General features: G+C 42.1%; 1 protein-coding gene across 2 annotated transcripts; it reads left to right on the top strand.

Annotated features, from left to right (window-relative positions):
• Positions 1-1,582: 1,582 nt before the first annotated feature.
• Positions 1,583-24,065, top strand: ssbp4 (single stranded DNA binding protein 4). Of its 2 annotated transcripts, none has more exons than XM_034216290.1 (13): positions 1,583-1,711; positions 11,388-11,471; positions 13,920-14,046; positions 14,192-14,259; positions 15,571-15,635; positions 16,278-16,323; positions 16,427-16,462; positions 16,600-16,654; positions 19,095-19,165; positions 19,276-19,354; positions 19,731-19,759; positions 19,845-19,946; positions 20,960-24,065. In XM_034216290.1, exons 1-13 carry the CDS (start codon positions 1,604-1,606, stop codon positions 20,987-20,989), a joined length of 900 nt encoding a protein of 299 aa, XP_034072181.1. In that variant the 5' UTR covers positions 1,583-1,603; the 3' UTR covers positions 20,990-24,065. The 2 variants fall into 2 exon arrangements, with proteins under 2 accessions (XP_034072181.1, XP_034072180.1); XM_034216289.1 differs by having other exon boundaries at positions 21,155-24,065.
• Positions 24,066-24,451: the final 386 nt, after the last annotated feature.

The raw sequence follows: 24,451 nt of genomic DNA on the forward strand, positions 1-24,451 counted from the left end.
TTCCACCCTGTTGGATCCTCCTCCGGCTCCACATCCTAACGGGAAATGGGTAACTTTTTGTTTCCTCGTCTCATCGCGTCGGCCATGTGTGAATGTCGAGCTCTGACAAAGCAGTCATGACCAAACAGCGCCTGTCAGCATCACCGCCTCAGATGAAAACCAGAGCAGTGAGCTGTCTTCTCCCTGATGTTGAAAATCATTATAATTGAGAGCAAAGATGATGGAAATATTGCCAGGAATACATTTTGGAGGCCATAGTCAAACTGGGGCTGCATGCAGGAATAAAGGAATTTGTATGAATAAAGATCATGGCACTGATTTACATTTTAATGCTATTCATCAATATCAAGGTGGACCTAAACACGGCTAGGAATTTAACAAAATTCCCCAAAGCATGAGGCTTGTCTGAGTAATAAACCTCAATACTTTTACGTCATGTGTTTGAAAAACCGAGAATAAAAAGAGTGATGGGCTGGCAAGGATTGTTGACATAAAGGAATATTGTTGTGCTGCTGGAGTTTGTGTGCAAGTACAATTTATTTTGTTGGCCAGCAGATCAGATGGAACATTATTTTAGAGGGATCCACTTGGGATTACAGTAGATATAGAGCAGTTAATACTATACCCATGCCAGGAGGACCCATGCCCCCGGGCTTCTTTCAAGTAAGAACGTCATCCCTCACCCACCCCCAGACACACACACACACACACACACACACACACACACACACACACACGTCAGATCCGCCAACACTCTCACATCATTCAAACAATCCCTCAAAACTCACCTTTTCACTCTTGCCTTCAACTCCTAATCAACTAACCCCTTGCCCTTATTCCTCCTAGCTTAGCACTTTCTACTTTTGTTGTTATTTTGTTTTACTTGCTTGTAAGCGCTTTGAGCACCATAAAAAGCGCTTTATAAATGTAATGTATTATTATTATTATTATTAATGAATCTTACTGTTCCTAACCCTCTCAAATGTACTAGTTCATCTTGTTGTGAAATGCTTTGTTTGATTTTGTTGTTTGGTTGTTTTGACAATGAACATTTCTAAGGGTGTCCTCCATCGATGCAACATACGATATAAAAAGGATATAAAATGGTTCATGTAAGTGTGAACTTAGGCGAGCCCTATCTGACAGGTTGACACATTAAACTCTCAACATTTTAAGTAACAGTCTTGATCTAGAGTATTTATCGCTTATTTTTCACATTGTATTAAACATGTTTAGTTTGTTTCAATGCCGATCTAAGGACTGATACATGTAAAGCTAAATATAGGATAAAAACTGTTAAATTAAATACTGTACAGAAGTAGATAGCTTTGTGTCGTACATCAAATAATTGATCTCTCTGACTAAATAATCATATCTTCATCAGTTATCAGTAATTGCTCTATTTGTGTCCAGAAATTCAGTAATGAGGGTTGGATCTTTTCCACACATCATATCTCTCTTTTGATTGTTTTCAGTGGGCAGCGGATTATTTTGACACCTCCTGACTGCTGTTTACTCTTTGTTGCTAAACATGAATCCAGAGATTAATCTGAGTTTCCTTGTGTTTTTTCCTCAGAGTGCGGCCGCTGCTCCCAGTCCAGTGATGGGCAACATGCCACCCAATGAAGGCATGCCAGGAGGACCCATGCCAGGAGGACCCATGCCAGGAGGACCCATGCCAGGAGGACCCATGCCCCCGGGCTTCTTTCAAGTAAGAACGTCATCCCTCACCCACCCCTAGCTTCACCCCTCACCCCTCCCTGAGCCATCGCTAAGCCTATCCTTCTGTCTCCTCCTCCTTTTTTAGCCTCTTTAGCTGTCCTAATCCCTGTCCAGATGTGTTCCCTTCCCTGTCTCTCTGACTCCGTCCCATATGTCCATGCTCGGGTTGTTAACTGTCGTTGCTCTGTGTGAAGCTCGGTTACTGCTAACTGACTTCTTTAGAGCTTTTTTGTATCTGCGGAAATATGAAATGATGAGTGAGCATGTGATAGAGCAAGTTGAGGGGTTGAGGAGAGGAGGCTATTTTTTCCAGTTTGTGTTACTTGTGTTACTAATTCCTCCTGTCATCGCTGTTCTCTGAAGGCTGTCTCCGAGGCTGACGAGGTCACGCACACTCTCTCTCTCCGTTTCCGTCACTCTGAAACACACACATGCGAGCACTTATTTGACGCTTTGACACACATCCCTGTGTCAGGACACGTTTTTAAATATCTGCACCTGCAAAGATTTTTGCCGATTTAGAAGAGGTGAAAAGAAAACCGAAAAAAGCTTTGAAGGCTTGACTACTTTAATAACACATTAAAGTGTTGGAATATTAACAACTTATTTCTCACATTTAATTTTAGTTTGTTAAGTCAGCATTTTTTAGAGTAATGCAGAAATGAGTCCTAAAACCCGGATACTCGTTAGCATTTTACCACTTCCAATTCCTTGTCTCAAAGTCAAAGGTTTTTTGAACGTGTTATTTGTTAGAAGGTCTGTGAAGGTCCGTGGTTAACACAGGCTGAAGAGATACTTACGCTTTGTTTTAAGCGTAGTATATTATGTCAGTATACTCCTCTCCCAAATTACTTAAAATGGCAGTTGGTAACAAGTGTCTAAATGAGACTACTAAACATCATCACGCAGAACATTAGCCACATTTAGCTTAGCGGTGGTTATGCGCCGCCATAACGATTGTGATGTAGTTCGTTTATAGCCTAACGTTGGTTTTTGCTTTTTACTGGCGATTGAATTTAAAAATCACTAAGTGGTGTGGAAATTATGGAATGGAAAAATCCCATTGCTTTTTGTTGAGGTAACCTTGTGATGGCAACTTCCGAGTCTTCCTACAAAAATACGTCATCACTGCACCACTCTATTGGACTTTTAATATGCCTGAAGAGTACATAATAATAATAATGTAACATACAGTGTTGAACAGCAACACCATTTTCCTTCGTTGTCTTGCACTGGTTGATTGGCAGCATGTCGTGTGCTGTATATTCTGTGTGTGTGTATATTTGTCAGCGAGTGTGTGTGAGTGTGGAGGGGTCGTGGAGAATGTTAATGATGTATGAGCAGTGAGCAGGCCAGGGAATGCTATCTTATGGTGTTGCATGAGTGACATTGCTTTCCATAAATAGACCCCGTGTGCCTAGCAGACAGACAGACAGACAGACAGACAGACAGACAGACAGACAGACAGACAGACAGACAGACAGACAGACAGACAGACAGACAGACAGACAGACAAACAGACACACAGACACACAGACAGACAGACACACAGACACACAGACACACACAGACACACACAGACACACAGCCAGGATTAGCAGAGGGGAGAGAGGAAGATAAAATGACGGGATGGATGGTTTCTTTCCAACGTTACAATTTCCACACACTTCTCTTCGCTTAGCTCAGCCAATCTGAGCAGCAAAGCAGGCAAATGTAAAGAAAACAACAACAAAAAAGTGTGAATGAAAAATCTGCATCACGCACCAAAACGTAAAGAACATTTTTCTCTGCACCTCTCCAAACTTTGCATCAGATTTCCCCTACATCATGCAGAGGGTGTGCAGAAAAGCAGCATATTGCAATGCATTGTATCCCCTTCATATAGCATCTTTGAACACACAGGCCTAGGTAGCTGACATCCACTCCCTGGTGAACTAATGGTTGCAGCCTATGAGTTTTCTCCAGTTCATTTATTCATTCAGGTGAAGGGGAAGCAGTTTTTATTATTTTTATCTTTCTCTCCCACATATTGTTGGGATTTTACTAACTCATCTCACTGCTCTCAGTTACACTGCAGGTAAGGTCAGTCATTTGACAAAGTGAAATGTGCACCTTTTGTAGAAGAGTCAACAATGTTTTTATTATGTTTTTGGTGTGGAGCTGTGAATGTGATCCTTTTTTTTGTGGCTAAAACTGAATTTTTCTCTGTGCTTGAGTTATTTCTCATCTCCGGATCGGCTTCCTCTCCTCTCTCCTTCGTACGCCTGGAATCCTTCTCCATGACATTTCCTCACTCTCTCCATTTCCCTTGTCTTTGAAACTATTATTTTCTCGCTCTCACACACGCACTGCTTCAGTGACACATGCTTACTCACCAAGTAAGTTGTGTGTGAACTGTTAGTGTGTGTGTGTGTGTGTTAGACATTTTTCCCAGTTGCAGCAGCACAGTAATTAACATGGGTGACCCCAACACTGTTATTGGCTACGGTCCTGGGAGAGAGAGATGAGGGGCAAAGGAGGGACAGTGGAGGTGAAAGGTGGAGGGTGGAGAAGGAGGGAGTCGGCTCCCATGCTCCCCCTAATCTGTAGCTCACAGGACTCCTGCAGAGAGAACAGGTAGATGAAGAGAGACATGCTTTAGGTAGGAGGAGAAAAAGGGAAAAGTGGGAGAGAAAGGGCTCTCTATACGTTTGGTGTATATTCCTCCGCACAGCGAAAGTCCATCGCTGCTGCATCATGGCCCTCTGGGGAGGACATTGCAAAGGGGGAGTTGACGGTGGGAGGAGAAAGGGGGAGGAGAGGCTGCAAGGAGAGACAGAGGTAATGATAGGGAGGTGGAAGAGAGGTAGAGTGGAGGAGAAGAGAGAACGTCAGGAAAGTCTTTAAATAATTGCCTTTAGAGATGTTTTATCATAAAAATGACAGCTGACGACAGTAGTAGACAGGTAATGGTTTCATAGAGAGATAGAAAGAATTGAAACTGTACAGTTTTTATAATCCATCAATGCATATGTAGAGGCAATACATGTTAGAATAATACAGCCTAATAAGAGCACCTAAGGAAAAGCCAATTAGATTTAATGTGCTATTTTTAGATTTGTATGGTCCGCCAGTCAAACAATGCCTCAAAAATCTCCTCTTTGTTTATCTTATTTTCTGATCGGCACAAACGTCAAGTACTTGAAAACTTAACAAGCTCCATTATGTGTGGAAACCAGTAAGGGTGGAGCAGCATATTTATTTTTACTAAACTGGAATTCCTTTTCTGGCCAAAAAAAAGAAAAGTGATCCAGAGTCAAGGGCAGTTTGTTTTGCTGCAGGTAATATGGCTCTTCAGAGAGAACACCAAAAAGCACAAGAGAAGGATTAAGTTTGATTACACATTTAACAACAAGCTACCCAGGTATCAAAGACACATTCGAGAAGCTGTTCAAAGCTGAGACATGGCAGGCACATGGTGAATTAGGCAGACATCTGCTCTGTCATTTATTTATCAATGGTAGGATTGATCACAGGATTTTATCCTGGTCAGCCGTGATACAAAGATGCATATAAATAAGGTTAAGTACCTCAAAACATGAATGTGAGACTTAAAGGGGCCCTATTATTCTTTTGCAGTTTTCCCTGTCCTGTAGTGGGTTACTGTATATAGGTTTGTGTGCATGTAAATGGTCTGTAAAGGCTAAAATCCCAAAGTTCCCTCCAGAGGCAGTTTCCCTCCAACACTGCCCCCCGCCCCCCCCCTGCCTGAAACGCCTTGATTTGAGTCCTTTGTTTACTTCTGTAACAAAGTGACATCACTATGTAACACTCGCTCTTCTATTGGCTAGCACACCAACACATTGTACGTGATAGGCTAACGGGCAGTACATCTCTAAACGTTCGACCAATCACAACAGAGCCGACCAGCTAACACAGGTTGAAAAGAGGTGGGGCAGCACAGGCAGTATGAGACAAATAAATACATTTTGAACATTAAAGCATGTCAATATGTCACATTAGAGGCACACAATAAATATATGCAATCTGAACATTTGTATAATTGGGCCTCTTTACAATCTTGCCGAAAAGATTGGAGAATAGTGGCTCAGGTATTATTTATTGTTGTGAAAGGTTGAACTTCAGATCTCAGTCAGAGTTTGAAGAGTGACTTTAGGATGGAAAGATAGTTACAAGGTTGTAACACAGTGCACATATTGTCAAAACTATGTTAAGTGTTTGACTTCTTTGACCACTGTACAAAAGACACTTACAGATTATGAGTAAAAAGCCCACCTTCAAACATTTCTATATCTTTTTACTGCCTTATCTTGTGAATAGAAGATTGAAGATGAGTGTGCAGTGTGCAAAACTTTTCCCTTCAGCCTGAACTAAACCCATTGATGAGAGAAACCGCGTTTGACTCTTATCGTCCCTGCTTATCCTTGGGAGGACAGCCGCTAAAATGATACCTAACAGTTCTCCTTGAATGATGACAGACACATACAAAACGAGAGGCTGTCCTGCGTCCATTGTCTGCACGGAGCCACCTTTATACCTAAACGGGTTGATAACAGTCACTGCAGTTAAACAGTGATTTCAATGTAGTCTTTGTCTCCTACTGCTTCATCCCTATCAGCAGCAGTGTGATTTATCTGTTTATACGCGAGAACACACTCGCGTGTGTTGGTGAAACTTCTCCTGTAGGCTCCAAACGTTAATCTCGACTAAGGAGGGGATCACAGATATGCAGTATATAAATCATTTGGTGGCATCCTAACATATTTAAATGGCTGTCAGCTTTTCATGGTTGTCCTCTGGGAGAAAACAGCCCGATAGTGTGTGTGTTTCTGTCTCTGAGCTGAGGTGTTGCCATGCTATATACAATGAGCTAGCAGGAGACCTACTGCTGCCACTGCCGCTCTCTCAGGAATGTTAGCAAGGAATGACAATGAGTGTGCACTCTCTCTGTGTGTGTGTGTGTGTGTGTGTGTGTGTGTGTGTGTGTGTGTGTGTGTGTGTGTGTGTGTGTGTGTGTGTGTGTGTGTGTGTGTGTGTGTGTGTGTGTGTGTGTGTGTGTGTGTGTGTGTGTGTGTGTGTGTGTGTGTGTGTGTGTGTGTGTGTGTGTGTGTGTGTGTGTGGCTGTTCTCTGGCTTTGTTGTGGTGTTAGTGATGAGGGCTGTGTCTTGCACCTGGCTGTGTGTGTGTGTGTGTGTACCTGCGATGAGGGCAGGCTGCTGTGTGTGTCTTGCCCTGTGTGTGTGTGTGTGTGTGTGTGTGTGTGTGTGTGTGTGTGTGTGTGTGTGTGTGTGTGTGTGTGTGTGTGTGTGTGTGTGTGTGTGTGTGTGTGTCCAGTAGTTTCATGGCAGTTACACACTGCCCTCTAGTGTTGGCAGCATTCACAATAAAAAAGAAAACTGGTAGATGACTGGTACTCTTCCATGTCTTTCTCCCTCTCTCTCTCTCTGTGTGTTAGTGGTCCATCAGGGGCAGCGGTGTGGGTCTTCTTTAAGCTGAAATGAGTCGTGGGGAGGCGAGGGGGTTGTGTTGATGGGTTTGTGGTACTGTGCCAAGCTGTTATCTCCTTAGTCGGGTAGAAAATGATTTTATTAATTGCTTCATTTAACGCTCCCCGTGTCCCCCTCCTTCTTCCCCTCTTCTACACTTGTACACAAACAACACCACACACACATGCGCGCACACACTCCGGCGAAGCTACTTTTCAAACTCGCATACACCTCTGACAGTTATAATGTTCTCTCTCTCTGCCTCTCTCTGCAGGGACCTGTAGAGAGAGCAGTGCGGCCATAAAGGCCATATGCTGGCCCATTCAGATGTAATAGCAGGGAGGCCCAGGGAGGCCCAGCCTGAGGAGCAATGCTCCATTATGGAACATTATAGAGGGGAACAAGAGGGGAGAAAAGTGTGTGTGTGTGTGTGTGTTGTGTGTGTGTGTGTGTGTGTGTGTGTGTTGTGTGTGTGTGTGTGTGTGTGTGTGTGTGTGTGTGTGTGTGTGTGTGTGTGTGTGTGTGTGTGTGTGTGTGTGTGTGTGTGTGGTGTGTGTGTGTGTGTGTGTGTGGGTGTGGGTGTGTGTGTGTGTGTGGGTGTGTGTGTGGGTGTGTTTGTGTTCATACAGCTACATTCAGGGGACTCAACTCACATGTCTACAAAAAGCTGATCCCCACGAAACAAACAACAAACTATTCAATTTTGAAGTTAAGCCTTATTGTTTGTTACTTTACATTACAATTGGATTTCATTATCTTATTATCTTAAGCAACTTACAATAAATGCAATAAACCATAAACATACAAACTCAGGGCTACAAGACAAACATTTTTGTTATTTTTGGATTCCCTCTGGAGGGAACTTTATTTTAGCCTTTGCAGACCATTTACATGCAAACAACCTATATAACACTACAGGAAGGAGAACTCACCAAAAAGCATTATAGGGCTTCTTTAATGTAAAGTTACAGTCAGGGATGGGATTAGGAATATGTTGGAAATGGTCCTGGTTAACACCAGGAAATAAACACAAGACCTCCTAAGTGACTAAAACTAGGTTGTGTGTGTGCGCGAGCATGTGTGTAACGGAGAAGCAGGCGGCCGCAGCTGAATCAGTGCAGCCAGACTCTGAAGGGGTGTCTTGTTAGGCATGCACACACACACACCAATAATGGACCAAGAGTCTCTTTAAATAAAGATGATTGACACACACACACACACAGGTACACACACACAAGGACTGGCAGATCAACAGCAATAACCTCTTAGGTCAGAGAGAGTTAGCGCTGAATTAGCCTCAGTGTGAACCTGCTGAGAGACAGAGCGCACCACTACAGCTGGTGTTAACCACCCAAAACACACACACACACACAAACAGGCAAATCCCCAACAGTGGCAGCGATACAAACGCAATAATTGTGCCAACACATCCAGAGTACACTGTATGTACAACTAAATAAACATTTCCAGATTGTTGGATGGATTATTGACCAGCTGCATGTTGTGTAGCTGGTTAATAAATGGCTCGATTGAATGCTAGACTGCTTCTCAGATTAGATGAAGTCTCGAGACAGTGAGATGAATGGAATCAATGCAGCAAGTGAAGTAAACTGCCATGTGTCAAAAGGATGGTAAGCACGTGTCTCGAGAGCTCCTGAGCTCAACACTTGTGCCTTTGAGAAACAGTTGTGAGTCCATGAGTAAGTGCTTCTGCTTATGAGCGGGATTGTTTTCACGTGTATGTACAAGCTCATCGCTCCTGCCAAAATCTCTCTCTTATACGGGGTACCTGGCAGCGGCAGTGTTTCTGAGCCTGTGGCAATGCACTCGTTTCATGCTGTCTGTCAGGCATGTTTATTTTCCCACTGTAGCAGCGCCCACAGGATCCTGGTGCTCAGCGCTGTCGGCACTCCACCATGCCAGCCATGCCAACAGAGCACTCACACAGGGAGGGCTGCATGGTGGGCAGGGTGGGAAAGTGTGGGTGACAATAGAAGCGGGGGGGAGGAAGGAGACATTTAAGGGGAGTGAGTGTGCAAGTGTTTGTGTGAGGCAGTAGAGATTCAGCTTCCTCAGTTTGAAGAAAATGCTGCACTCAGGTGAAGAGTTGCACAAGTCTAGATGCGTGTCTTTTAAGTGTGTGTGCAACACTTACTTGATCAATTAAAGTTGTTCAACAGATGATGACTAACTTCTTTAACCTTTTATGTGAAGATGTTATAGTCCCATTAAGTATGAATGGCTTTTAGTTATGTATGAAGACAGTATAAAAAGTATTTTCCTGGTATTGTGGGGCTTTTTTATTGCAACGTATGTCATTATTAGTTTAATATCTTTGGTTTTAGGACTTTTATGAGACAACATTTGAAATTTGAACGCGGAGGTTTTATTGACATTTTATTGACATTTTATAAGTGGACAATTATTCCGAGAACAATCCCTGGATTAATTCAATCTATTTATAAACCAGTTAATTAAAAGGAAATGTTAAATCAATAAAGAACAACAGTATAATCGAGCCTTGATTTGTGTACATGCATCTTTTCCTGCATATTTGCATGGGCAAGTTAATTCAAAGTTATGTCAACATGTTCAACCTGTGTGTGTGTGTGTGTGTGTGTGTGTGTGTGTGTGTGTGTGTGTGTGTGTGTGTGTGTGTGTGTGTGTGTGTGTGTGTGTGTGTGTGTGTGGTGTGTGTGTGTGTGTGTGTGTGTGTGTGTGTGTGTGTGTGTGTGTGTGTGTGTGTGTGTGTGTGTGTGTGTGTGTGTGTGTGTGTGTGTGTGTGTGTGTGTGTGTGTGTGTGTGTGTGTGTGGTTATGTTGCACATGAGTAATCCCCTAATCCTTTAGCTTTTCCCTCTGTTGTCAGACACACAGACACACACCTGTTGAAGTAACACCCCTCAGCAGCCCCCCTTACCCTCTTCAATACACACACACACTGTACATGCACACACATATGGAAGCGAAGAATATCCTGCTTTCACCTGTGTGAAAAAAAGGAAGATCTCATATTCGCACTCATCACTGCTCAGTTGCACCAACACACACACACACACACACACACACACACACACACACACACACACACACACACACACACACACACACACACACACACACACACACACACACACACACACATACACACACACACACACACACACACACCACACACACACACACACACCTGTAATGTTACCTGATAGCAGAGTGCTTGAGAAGCTCTGGCAGAATAGTAGATAAGCCTGGTCTGACAGTGGGTGGTCCTTCTCCTCCGTATTAATCTACAGGTAGTAACAGTTGGAGCATCTGCTGCTGGAGTCAGATGAGGTTACTGAGTGAGGGAGACAATAAGGTCAAAGTTCACTGAATCTGTATTTACTTTAAAGAGGAAATGTTTTGCTCATTTCAGGTTTTATATTTGTATTTGTGCCTTTTAATGTTTAAAAAGGTCTTTATTTTTCTCATACTGCCTGTGCTGCAGCCCCTCTTTTCACCCTCTGTCTGAAAGCAGAGCCCAGTCTGCTCTGATTGGTTAGCTGGCCGGTTCTGTTGTGATTGGTCAACCGCTTAGAGATGTCCCGCCCCCTAAATTCTCACAGACAATGTCTTGAAGCTCTAGCCAATAGTAGCGCAAGTGTTATTTAGTGACGTCACTTTGTTAACGAAGTAAACAAAGGAGTCCAATTGAGGCGTTTCAGGCAGGGGGGGGGGGAGTGTGGCAGAGAAACTCCCTCTGGAGGGAACTTTGGGATCTTAGCCTTTGCAGACCATTTACATGCGCAAAACCTATATAACACACGACTACAGGAAAGGGAAAAGCCCAAAAATCACAACAGGGCCTCTTTAAATGTCATATGGTGTTATTAAAAAAAGCCCTCAAAACTCACCCTTTCACTCTTGCCTTCAATTCTAATACCCCCCCCCCCCCCCCCCCCCCCCCCCCCCCCCCCCCCCCCATTCCACCTAGCTTTGCACTTTATTTTTTCACTTTTGTTATTATTTTTCTTTACTTGCATGTAAAGTGCTTTGAGCACCAGGAAAAGCGCTATATAAATAACATGTTTTATTATTATTATATGACATTGTGCTTTATTTTAATATCTCCCGTGTTCAATATAACTAAATACTTTATTGTTACACTTTATTGACATCTTTTTCCATCTTTCTCCACCAGGGTCCTCCAGGATCTCAGCCTTCCCCACACGCACAGCCTCCCCCACACAACCCCAGTAATCCCATGATGGGACCTCATGGACAGGTAAGACGTAAACATTTACTCCCTCCTCCCCCCCTGCTGCTGCTGTGTTGTACTTCACTCCAAGCCATTTCTCACACTCACCTCACCTTTTCACTGGCTCACACAACAGCAGTGTACAAACAGCACACCGCTCCCTTGTTGTGCTAGGAGGCAGGACAGGCAGCATCCACGGTGGTGGGTCGGATGAATAATTTAGCGGTGTTGGCCCAGCTGTAAGGAGCGGAGGTGCATCTGGAGGGCCTCCTCTCTCCCTCAGCCCGGCACTCACCATCCCATAGTCCATCAATAGACCATTAATATTGCAGCACAGCCTGACACAGTGCAGCTCTTCGTGTAAAAACCTACCACAACACGGTCAAAGGATAGAGAGGAGAGGAGGAGAAGGTAGACAGGAAAGGAGTAGGATGAGGTTTAAAAAGAAGTAAGTCATTCCTAGCCTCAAGGGGTATATGGGATTATATAATTTGTCCTCCACTTGCCCCAAACACACACATACACCAAACACACACTGCATAATTACTATTGAAAGCCAGTCTCCTGTTGTATTTGCGTTGTCGGTGCTTATCGCTGTGTGAAAATGATGATATGAACATTATTCTGCTGTTCATGCTCCATGACCAAAACACACAACTCTTACCCAATCGGCATTCCAATCAGCATGTTTCCCCTTGATACTAAAACAGTGTGATTAATTCTTATCATCTGACGCTGAAATATGGCTCGCTGGATGTGGGTATTTGTATTTGTGCAGCAACATACTCTCATAGGTAATTCTGAAAACCATCTGTCTGGGGTGCGTTACATTATTCACTAGGTGTGTGTGTGTGTGTGTGTGTGTGTGTGTGTGTGTGTGTGTGTGTGTGTGTGTGTGTGTGTGTGTGTGTGTGTGTGTGTGTGTGTGTGTGTGTGTGTGTGTGTGTGTGTGTGTGTGTGTGTGTGTGTGTGTGTGTGTGTGTGTGTGTGTGTGTGTGTGTGTGTGTGTGTGTGTGTGTGTGTGTGTGTGTGTGTGTGTGTGTGTGTGTGTGTGTGTGTGTGTGTGTGTGTGTGTGTGTGTGTGTGTGTGTGTGTGTGTGTGTGTGGTGTGTGTGTGTGTGTGTGTGTGTGTGTGTGTGTGTGTGTGTGTGTGTGTGTGTGTGTGTGTGTGTGTGTGTGTGTGTGTGTGTGTGTGTGTGTGTGTGTGTGTGTGTGTGTGTGTGTTTCCGTTTCCGGCTAGCTCTTGTCCCCCCGAAACATCTGTGTGCATGGTGTCTTCACTTTCTGTTATAATTCACACTATCCAAGCTGTTTATTTGAAGCACTGGTGATACCGACTTGGTGAGAAAATGTGCTGAAATAAAGACAATGCAGTTCCCTTGTTCCTCTTCTTCGCTTCTCCATCTCCTCCTCTCCCATATTGTCTCCCAGTCCAAGGGTTTAATCCTCCATGCTTCCCCTCCTCTCTCTTATCTGGTCTTCTTTACCTTTATCCTAATGGATTTTACCACCTGAGGTCTTACTTTACAAACCTTAACAACAAGCCCCTCCTTCATAGTAAATGTAACAAAACTACTAGGACATTTTTCTGTTACACAATAGCTCCCCCTGCTGACCTGAAAGGCAGCACTTCATAATAGGGAGAGATAGAAACAGGAAGTCAGGTTAACTGAGTCTTTTGTTTCCATTCTTTACAAGTATCTGTGTTAATTCGGTTTTTCTGAGGTATACCGTTGTGACTGATCTGTTTTAAATAGTAAAATGTCTGCTTCTGGCGAGCATACAGAGCCCAGATACACTCAAATAAACGCTTTTAATTAAAGCTGATATAAGCGTCATAACAGTAGGGAAAACAGTAGTCTGTAAATATCTGTGGCTTATTAGTTCAACAGCATCTTAAAAGAGAGAGAAAATAGAGATTAATTCATAAAAAAGACAATATATTTTATTTCCGTCTTAAATCACATAACAGTCGACCAACACTTATGGATGTGAGGTTATTTTTGAACATGGAGCTAAAATGACCATGGCACGCTGAGACATGCACACTCTTGTGGTTTGTGTATTTTATATATCTCTATCCATGTCCTTCTATCTCATTACTTCTGCTGCATTCATTTCACAAACCCTCCTATAAATAGAGATTGACCTGTCGGCCATGAGAGGGGCACAGTCTCACTTCTATGTTTTACTTGAAAGCAAACCATGTAAACTATTTTTACTCATCAGTCTCTTAAGAGACAACCTTCTTAATTTGTGTTTATGTTGGTGAATCTATTTATTTTACCTGCTATCTTTATAAATATGATATGTTTTATTATAACTCAAGGAAATGTTCAACCCGTCTTAGAGTGTATGAAATGCACTTAAGTGAAACAAGGTCACAGGAAAAATCATTTTAACAACCATTCTGCTTCTGAATACCCTAAAGTTTAAACTAAAGTAATTATCGTCCTTCTTATGTCCTTCCTGCAGCCATTCATGTCTCCACGGTACCCAGGCGGCCCAAGGCCCGCCCTCCGTATGCCAAATCAGCCTCCTGGGAGCATCCCCGGATCACAGCCTCTCCTACCAAACAGCCTGGACCCCACCAGACCTCAAGGTATTAAAACATGTGCTGTTATTCCAGAAAGCACCTTCAGAGTAATGTCATTTTCCGTCTCAGTCTGAGCCTTTTCTCCTCATTTATGGGGTTATTATTGATCCAAATAGTGTATCTATTCTAACAAGCTGCTGTTTCACCACAGGACATCCAAACATGGGCGGTCCAATGAGAATGAATCCCCCTCGAGGCATGGGAGGCATGGGCCCACAGGTAAGCACCAAGGATATGAATTAAACACACATACAGAATAAAATAGAGAGGATTGAGTTAATAAAGTCATGACAGAGGATGGTATATCCTACACTACCAGCCCATTGCACTCCCACTCTGCAGATGCCACACAGCCACATTTGGTGCTCAGAGTTACAGTTTATGAACACACCAAATGTTCATTAAAGGACTACCATAAAAACGGCCATAATGTCAAACCAGCAGCCTATAAACTGCATGCAGATAATCAAGAGGAAGGATTCTGGTTGTGCCAGCCTCGTTACTCTGCCTTGAAATGTCAGAAGTGCTCTGATTATTAGGTTGGCTCTAAGCGGAGCTCACCCACTGCTAACGCCAGGACTTCATGTTCAATCCTACTTGTGAATCCCACCTAAGGAGACAAACTTTGAGCAAGCAGCCATCAACACATTTTGACCAAAAGTGGTGCCAATTTTTGCACTGTTGTTTTTTAGTAATCCAGGGAAATACATAAATACTCTGCATTTTATATACGGCTTTATTCGTCTTTGGGCGTCTCAGCATTCACACACATTCATACAGAGGCAGAGGCTGCACTCATACGCCCTTGGCTATGCCATCAGGGAGACGTTTTGGGTTAAGTGTCTTGCCAAACGATATGTTGACTGGAGGGGCTGGGAATCGAACCAGCTACCTTCTGATTAGTAAACGACAACTCCGCCTCATACCCACAGCCTCAGTAACACACATAAGGTGCTTAAACAACAGTTTCCCTTTGAATTACTGTTACCAGACATCTGCTTTATTCTGCAACAAACCACTACTCGCTCCAACATCACCTAACACACACACGCACACACACTCTCCCCCCATGCCCCTCGGCCCCTCTCTGTGCCACCCTGGCTCTGTGACTTTGGCAGTGTGTGTACCAGCAGCTGGTGTGGCATCTGCTCGACAAGTGTAATCGTCTGCTGAACAAAACTCTTCCTCTGAGTGGAGCTGCTCTCTGGCCGCCCCCCCTACTCTGTCTTTCTCACACACACACACACACTTACACAAGAACACACGTGTAGTGGCAGCCAAACACGCCTGCTGGGCAGCCATGAAAACATACACGCAAACACACAGTGGGGAGCATGAACACACACAGACAGAGACACACAACATACAGGCGTGCTCTCACACACAGCTGTCCTCTTTCACACACAGCCCATATATCACATAATTAAACGCTAGTTAGGGGGAGACATAATGGTCGCTGACCTTCATTAAGATTCAAACCTTTAGACGGAGCAGGTGTGACTGTGTGTGTGTGTTCCTCTCTTTGTGCAGAACTACGGCGGAGGGATGAGGCCTCCTCCAAACTCCATGGGGCCAGGGATGCCGGGCATGAACATGTGAGTACATTTACAATTTAGTTTTTAAATGTCTATATTCTGCTGCCAGAGTTAAGCATAATTAAATGGAAATTCTGTATTTTTTACATTGTTGCTAGAGGTGAACATTTTCTCATCAGTCACTTGGTGAGATATGGAGACTCGACAATGCATTAAAAATGTGTGTATACGTACAAGTACAGAGAGAAATGTGCATTAAACTTAAACTTTAAATTGCTTTAGTGTTTTAATCGTTCTAGTTTTAATAAATACTGTTTGTGTTTATGCATTTTGGAATAATTTGTCCCCAGATCTCACCATACTATATGTGAGAAGAGAAATGTAATTACATCAACAGGTTATAAAACAACTTTTGCCCCTATTCAAAAAAAAACATTGTTCACTCAATTGAAAGATGATGTCATCAGAAGGAATTACTCTATTAAGGATGTTTCTAAAGGTGTGCTTTCTGCAGCTAAAGAGCAATGTTCTCACAGCTAAAATATGTGCATATAGACTAATAGACTTTATTTATGCACTCACAAAATCATCAAATGTAACATGTGAGTAATGTCAAGCATCTCCTATGATGCATGCTGCTCTGATATGTGCCTGAAGTCTTCTATCAAAGTTCTCCATCTCTTCCTCTCTGTATTCCTGCAGGGGTCCAGGTGGAAGAGGTCCCTGGCCGAACCCCAACTCCAACTCAGTGAGTCTCACTGTCTTACATCTTCATTTCTTACATGACTGAGTGTGTTTACAATACCTGTGTCTCATGTTTTGTTTTAACCTTGTTTCTCTTCTCTCCACAGATAGCTTATTCATCTTCATCTCCAGGCAACTATGTGGTAAGTGTCCCGTCATGGACTTGTGTTGGACCGGCGGCCATAAATTACTTGTCATGCAGTGATATCTAACAGGCACACTGCCATCTAGATGCACTCAGCACTCATTTCTCATTGTCTCTCTCCTCTTCACCCCTCAGGGCCCTCCAGGGGGAGGCGGCCCACCAGGAACTCCCATCATGCCTAGCCCCGGAGGTGAGTTATACACTTCAGTTCCCCGTCTGATTTCTACTTTTATCCTGCGTTCACTGAACAGAGGCTCTTTCTAAGAAACAACAAACCTGTTCTCTGTCAGATACACATCTCTCTTTGGGAAAGACAGGCAGTGATAGCACTCCAAATACTCAAGGAATTCAATCTATTTTGTAAGATTCAAACATTAACATTTGGAAATATTGCAATGAGCTTTTGCGATTAATGTTACACATGCATGATAGCCGAACATTTATTCAGTGGTGGAATGTAACAAAGTAGATTTACTCAAGTCCATATTTAAGTACTCATTTGATTTTCAATTGTATGCAACTGTATACTTCTAGTCTACTACATCTCAGATACTCATAATGTACTTTTTACTGCACTGCATTTATCTAAAGGCTTTAGTTACTCTACATATTTTGATAGGCTTTTGTCTACAAATTTGAAATGAAAGGTGCCCTATTATGCTCTTTTGAGGTTTTCCCTTTCCTGTTGTGTGTTATATAGGTTTGTGTGCATGTAAATGGTCTGCAAAGGCTAAAATTCCAAAGTTCCCTAAATAAAGCCTACCATAAAATCATGCAAACATGTCACAGTAGAAGCACAAAATGCAATTATGAAACCTGAAAGTGAGCATAATATGGCCCTTTAAAACAGGGGGAGCCACATTAGAATTATGGTTGCACTCAAAGGGCCGGTGGTAACTTTAAGACTATATAAATATACATAGATAAATATATATAATATATATAAAATAATGTATTATTTAACAATATTTCCTCTGCATTGGTTTATTATCGGATAGGGTAATAACTTCATAATTAACTACTTCTGAAAGCAGAAGTCTAGGGCAAATAATTGCAACTATGGCAAGTCTCTTCAGTGCGCATCTCACAAAATGAGATGCATTGTGGGACATGTAGTTTATGGGCAACGTGCTCCTGTAAAGCGGCACGTAACCTTATAATAAACGTATTATATTCTTTGCAAGCTCTTGTGGGCCACATACAATGAAGTGGCGGGCCGGATTTGGCCCCCGGGCCTTGAGTTTGACACCCCTGCTTTAAAACATCCTTAAACATCCTCATCAGTGACATGCATCATACACATTAATGCAGCTTTAACATTAATCATAAACATCATAAATGGTAATTAAACACTGACAGGGGCTTGAAGTGCATTTTGCTCACATCCTTTTACTTAATTACGTTTTGAAAGCAGGACCTTCCTTTTCCCATTACTTTTACTTTCCTAAATGATCTGAATACTTCTGCCACCACTGCATTTTGTAAGCATTTCTCAGTAAAGGAACAAAATATTCTGGCGTTGTTAGCTGTGTTTTCTCTCAGTGTTCAGACAGCTGTTTGAAAGGAAAGCGGAGGCATGTCAGTCTGCAATCAGACGAGCGATCTTCCTCAGCTTTGACACATCAATCTAGAGTCTGAGCAGAGGATTAGCTGAGAACAAAACCCTGTGGGCTGATATCCTGTGGATGTTCTCTTTCTGCCGGCCTGCCGAGAGCTTCTTTTTGTGTCCACTATTTATTATTTATATACATACCTCTATTGTGATACGTTGCCGGGGGAACCTTTTGCAGAAAATGCTCCTGCTCACACGTACACCGGGAGGGGAAACATATTTCCACTGCAGTCGCCAAGACTGCGCACACACACACTTCCACACAAACCTCCCACAAAAAATGCACACCTCCCACTCAGCACTGCCCCCCCGTCCTTCTCCAGTCACGACAAAACAGGCTATTAGATGAAGGGACACTAAAAGGCGAGATCTCTCCACCACTTTGCACATACTGTCCCTTCCTGTCTTTCAATCTGCTATTCTGATTCCAGTCTGCTTTTTCTCAGACTGTCACTCACAACTTTCCACCTGCAATGTCAGATCAAGGTCACCTCATCCTTCTGAATTTTGTCAGGATAAGCAGACACAAGAGGAGCGACACAGCATGTGCTGGTTGTCGCACATTTGTCAAGTTGTCCATATGATATACCAATCTCCTGCTTCTAGGAAGGAGAGACTGTGGGTTTCTTTTATTGAACATTGCAGGGAGCAGTGTGAAGATTAACTGACGGACAGATTCACTGACATTATGTAGTGACACTTAGAGTAACATTTCTGCTGGTTCTTGTCATGTTCAGCAGAAATAAGAACGTGGGTGGGCTCTAGTTGAATATGGGGAACAAATTGCAGAATTACGCTGAAACAACGTCAGACTCAGTGAAGGACTGTGCCTCTCCAGTCGTTTCTGTGCAGCTCAGCTCGTTATTTTCTATTCATTACCCCATTCCACACCCCGGCCCAAACAATTGGATAGAAAACGGATGTCGTTGATATAGAGCTTATCTGAAAGTGTTTCCCGGAGGAAGAAAATACTTAACAGTATTCTGATTTCACATATACCACTGTTTTTAATTCATAGATTCGACAAACTCAAGTGAAAACATCTACACAATGATGAACCCTATCGGCCCTGGTGGAAACAGACCTAATGTAAGTCATTTTGATCTACACTTAACATATTTATCCAATATGTATTAGAATTGTTCTGTACAATTTACACAGAGTAAAACTAATAACCTTTATCATTTGTTTTTCTTTAGTTCCCTATGGGGCCGGGTCCTGACGGGCCTATGGGAGGAATGGGTGCTATGGAGCAGCATCATATGAACGGATCACTAGGTGAGTAGCCAAAGATAGTGTGTACACTAGCATGCACTTCCTTAAGGCTCCTGAGTATTTTCATACCTGTTAATGTCTTTAGAAGTGAGACTGTGCCCTCTCATGGCCGGCAGAGGAAGTGTCCTCCCCCATCCTGTTATTGATCAGAGCTAAAACAGATTAGTGGGGCAGTGAGAAGGCCAATTGATCTGGTAGATTTGCGAGACGTGATCATTGAAGCCAGCGAGTTGGTGCTCATCTGTATCTGAAACAAATAGCTTAATTAAAGGCCATATCCTGTGAGAGGGCAAGCTGTTCCTATTTGCTCTGGATATCCTGATCGTGTTGAATCAGTTAACCTCGTAACGATTTCTCCTTTTTCTATTTCTAATCACAGGCTCTGGTGACATGGATGGGTTGCCAAAGGTAAGACTAACTGACTCTCAGTCTATCAATTTGTCTGTCCGTATGACTTCTGTATTCTGACTTTTTCTTTTTACCTGTATCACAGAATTCTCCTAACAACATGGCAGGCATGAACAATCCTCCCGGCACTCCGCGGGACGACGGCGAGATGGCAGGCAACTTTTTAAACCCATTCCAAAGTGAAAGTGTGAGTACCAAAAGGAGACAACATACTTCTTAAGCTGGGGACAAACAAAACAAGGACATACAAATCATATCTGACTGTGATAAGGTAAAGAGTCAGGTTTTTAAATCAAACATTTTGCTTTGGATGACAGTAGTATCTGCACAAATCCCTGATGATAACTTGATCAAACAGCAGTATCACATTTTTTATTTGATAAACATATTAATGTTTTTAATACAGTTGTGATTTATCCATGTGGTTTGGGACTCAATTAAAGCATGCAACATTTAAATTGTTAAAATGGAAATTGTCCAAGGTGACCTGGGGCCGGTTTAAAGTAGAAAATAGAATTTCACTATTGCTTATCAAAATAAAACCCAGACTCAAGATAGATTTGTTTCTAAATGTGTCTCTTGCACAAAGCCATGAGGTTCTTGAAGGACATTAAAAACTGACTGAGATACCACTTTAAACGACTCAGCTACAGTATGTTCCCTCTTCCAAAATGTTTTTGCTTTCAACAGTTATAAAAACATTTTCAAGAGAATAACACTGCTGACCAATGTGAACTACGTTAGTGAAATCAGCCCCATGCTCTATTTTGACCTTAAAACCAGTCCTCCTGGCTAAATTGAACCGGTAATGAGTCCTTTATGTTGTGCAATATTTCCCCATCTTTACCCAACATACACAAAAACACAGCATGCACAAACACAAGCATGAGAAAGAACCACATCATATGCTTTCTCTGCTGCATGGAGAGATTGTCATAGAGTGATTAATACGAGACTGACAACGACTACATTTTGCCACAGTCTCTTCACTGTGTTCTCGATTCCTTAACATTTTCTCCTTGGGCTGCTTTGCTTGCTGCTGGTTTAAACACTTAGTCAGGGTTAATGTTAATGTGTAATGTTTGCTGGACATGGCATTTAGTTCAGTTAGTTGTATTGATTTTATCTTGAATTGGGTAGTTTAATGATATAGTTTTGGCTTATCTTTTTTCCCCTCCCTTTCTTTTTCTCCCTTTACAGTATTCACCCAACATGACGATGAGTGTGTGATTTTTTATTTTATTTTATCTTTTATTTTATTTTATTTTATTTCCTTTTCATCTCCCCTTACCCAAATCTTCCCCTTCCATCCACCCTGGTGCATCTTGCATTACCTTCCTCTCTCCCTTCCTACCTCCTCCTCCTCCTCCTCCTGGTGGATGGTGTGCCACACAGCCCCATGGGATGCACCTGGAAAGCAGGACTCCCCTCAAGGCCCCCCATCCCAACGCCTGTAAAATGGGTTTAAGAACTTGAAAAGGCCTCCAAGCAACAGGAAGGGTCTCTTCTCCGATTCTTCTTCGCCTGCCGGGCCTCGACACGGGCCCTAGGACAGAAAGAGCCTGAATCTGCTCCGAGCCTGTCTCTCCCAAAACCTAAAAACCTGCCCTCATGGGTGGCGATCACACCCAAACACGATGCCCCGCTGTACCACCACCACTCCATTATATCTCGCTGATCATAACTTATAAGGACACGCGGTTGATGACTGACAGGGGCCGAAAACCCTCTTTCAAAAACTCCTGTGTCAGGAATGATTTAAAAAAAAAAAACAAGACAAAAAACATGAACTGATAATGTTATTTTAGGGCAAGAATGGTTTTCTTTTTAAATGTTTGTATTTTTTTGTTGTTGATGGTAATATTATTGTTATAATTTTCATAATTGATATTATTCTACTAATGTAGTTATGATTTCCTGTAAAGGGCACATTTTATCTCAGCAGCAGCATCAACAATGACAGAATAAGCACACTCATTTGAAAAATGCACAATGATTTTTTGTTTACATGATTTAAGGCTATTTGATGTTTGTCTTGTTTTTGTTGTTACAGTCTATCTCACATCACATACCTCTCCTTTAAACTAAACTGAACGTGTAGCTCGAGTCTTTGCCACTTTAATGATTGTTGCACCATTTGCATAAACATTTAAAGTGATCGGGATAATTCACTGTCTTCGCCAATTAAAGTAGTTTCTGATGTAGTATTTTGGCTAAAAATATCCATACAGTTAAAACAGGCTTTCTCAGAGCACTGAATGATCATCTAGCTATCTTGTCTTAATACGCCCCCCTTCTCACAGTTTTTACTACATGGGAAAAGCTCTGAGGGCCAGTTCTCATTCAGTATCCAACAGAGCAAGAGAGCATAGCATCTCTTCTATGGATTTGTCTGTAAATACAACATATTTAGCGTGTATGGTGGTTGTTTTATTTGTTATTTACAAGTTGTCTGTGAATCCTAAAACGTGTTTCCTTCCCCTCCATCACTTTGTTTGATTTCAACCTCACTGTGGACTCCCAAGTGGCACTGTTTTCCTCCCAGGGTTCATTCTGGTCTTCAGGCAATGCCCCCTTTTCTTCGGACTTGGAGATAAATGTAGGACTTCAGATACACTTGTGAGGCCGCCTGCTTTCTTGCTTGGATTTTAGGGTGAACTCACAGATCCTGTATGATACACTTTTTTAACCCAGACAAGACAGGCTAAAAACAGTCTCCTTGGAGCTCCCATCGATCAGATCCTCTCAACGACTCCCATATGTTCGGGAAAGTGGATCCAGAGTAGCGTCGATGATGGGAGCAGAGTGATGCACCTCGGGGTAAACAGACTGCCACATCGGTCTGAGGAAGAGGAAACAACAATGGGACGCTTTTGTAAAGGATATTTCTGTTTAGTTTTTTCAGCAGATTGTTTTTATTTTTAATGTATTCAACTGAGAAAAAATGAAAGCCCGTAGAATCTGCACACAAAGAAAATCATAGTTACATATTACGCTATTTAATTTCTTTCTGTATGTTATGTTCTCTTGGCCTGATCTACTCTCCGTTTCAAAGGGTTACGTTATCTCTCGTGGCATCACACTGCAGCACTTAATGGCATTGCTGTGTTCAAATCAACAATAACTAAAACAACCATTGTAGCCTCTATGGGTGATGGTGACGTACTTGTCAATTTTCGGATATCAATGTGAACAGATTGTACCCAGAAATTCAACAATGACATCTCCAGGATTTGGCGATTGGTGGCCTGGGACACACTCTCCAGTGTTCCTTCAATGTAGCCACACACACCTCCCCATCTTTCCTCCAATCCCTCCCCTCGTCCCTACCAAACTTCTCCCCTCCCTTCTCTTTTTAATTTCCTTTTTTGTAAATACTGTATAATGCATTTTGATATCATTGACATGTTTTGATATGTCAGTCACTACCAATGAATACAGTTGAAAGTAAATTATAAATAAAACTGTCCATGTTTTTTCATAGAGAAAGGATGACTATTTGACACATGTGGCTACATTTCCATTCAAATGTATAGAATACAGTCGACACAATAAATGCAGACTGTTTGCTAAAGACTCGTAGGTGGGGAGGACAGGACAGACAGAAGCAAACTGTGGCGTCCTCACTCTGCCCTCGACTCCTTGTGTTTCAGTTTTACTATTGGCCTTGTTCATCATTTTTTTCAAAGGGCATCTTCTCCCAAAAAAAAACATGTGACCTCTTACTGCAGTTTTTAATATGAAGGATTTTTATCAATTTAAGAGAACTTTTAAAAAGGTAAAAGTACTTAAGAGAACCTCATTTTAAATTAAGAATAGATCAAAAAGAAACTGTGTCCTTTGCTATTCCTGTTATAGCGTTGTATAGATAGAAGCTCTCTCACTGATCCTCTCTCAGTCCTCTGTGTATATCGATCGTTGGCCATCTCTGTACTTCTATTGTGATGTATAATACTGTACCATTAGGAAGATTTGCTGGTCGGGTGCGGGTGGTTATGTTGAGTTGGGGAGGGGTGGGGGTTCAAGGGAATGGGATATAAATGATTCTCCTGTACCATTCATGGTCCTTTCTGATGACACGGCAGTATTCAATATGAAGCAGTCTGTCTCTTGGGTTTGCTTTGTATTTTCATGGTAGGATAGTTCAGAAATCTTGTCTTAGGGACTTAGGTGTCTTGTGTAGGTAATAAAGATGTTCTTTGTATGTTTCTTTATATTGTAAAGTTTCTTTAGACTGAAAGAAAAACAGATGATTTGCTTATCAAAAAAGAAACAATGCATCAATAATAAATGTAATTTGATTTTTCCTTGTTGTCTCAATCTCTTCCTCTGAGCTCTCATTTAGCTTTCATCCGCTATCCTATGTAGTACACAATAGGAATTTAGTGCAAAGGAAAGGGCCAAATATTTTTTTTAAACACGCTTTTCACAATGTGGAATAATATATTACTTGGTATGTCATTATTGTCAACTAGACTAAAGCTAAAAAATCAAATCAATTCTGCTATAGATTCAATAAACCTGCATGATATTCCTAGAAAATGTATGGGTTAACTTCATGCAACTAAAAGGTTCCCTGATTTAATTTTTAGCTTGTTACTATTTCTTTTCGGGCTTCAACCTTTGCACACGTTTCAAAACAGTTATTATCACTGTTTGATTTAGGCTCTCAATTTTGTAATTTTTTGTATT

Source organism: Gymnodraco acuticeps, unplaced genomic scaffold (assembly GCF_902827175.1).
Source record: "Gymnodraco acuticeps unplaced genomic scaffold, fGymAcu1.1, whole genome shotgun sequence".
Lineage (NCBI taxonomy): Eukaryota > Metazoa > Chordata > Actinopteri > Perciformes > Bathydraconidae > Gymnodraco > Gymnodraco acuticeps.

Excerpts from the sequence above, each read along its gene's own strand:
- ssbp4 (XM_034216289.1), top strand. The coding sequence starts at position 1,604 with ATGGGCAACATGCCACCCAATGAAGGCATGCCAGGAGGACCCATGCCA. Across the intron at positions 16,324-16,426 it reads CGAACCCCAACTCCAACTCA|ATAGCTTATTCATCTTCATC; the intron begins GTGAGTCTCACT and ends TTCTCTCCACAG. Across the intron at positions 16,463-16,599 it reads CATCTCCAGGCAACTATGTG|GGCCCTCCAGGGGGAGGCGG; the intron begins GTAAGTGTCCCG and ends TTCACCCCTCAG.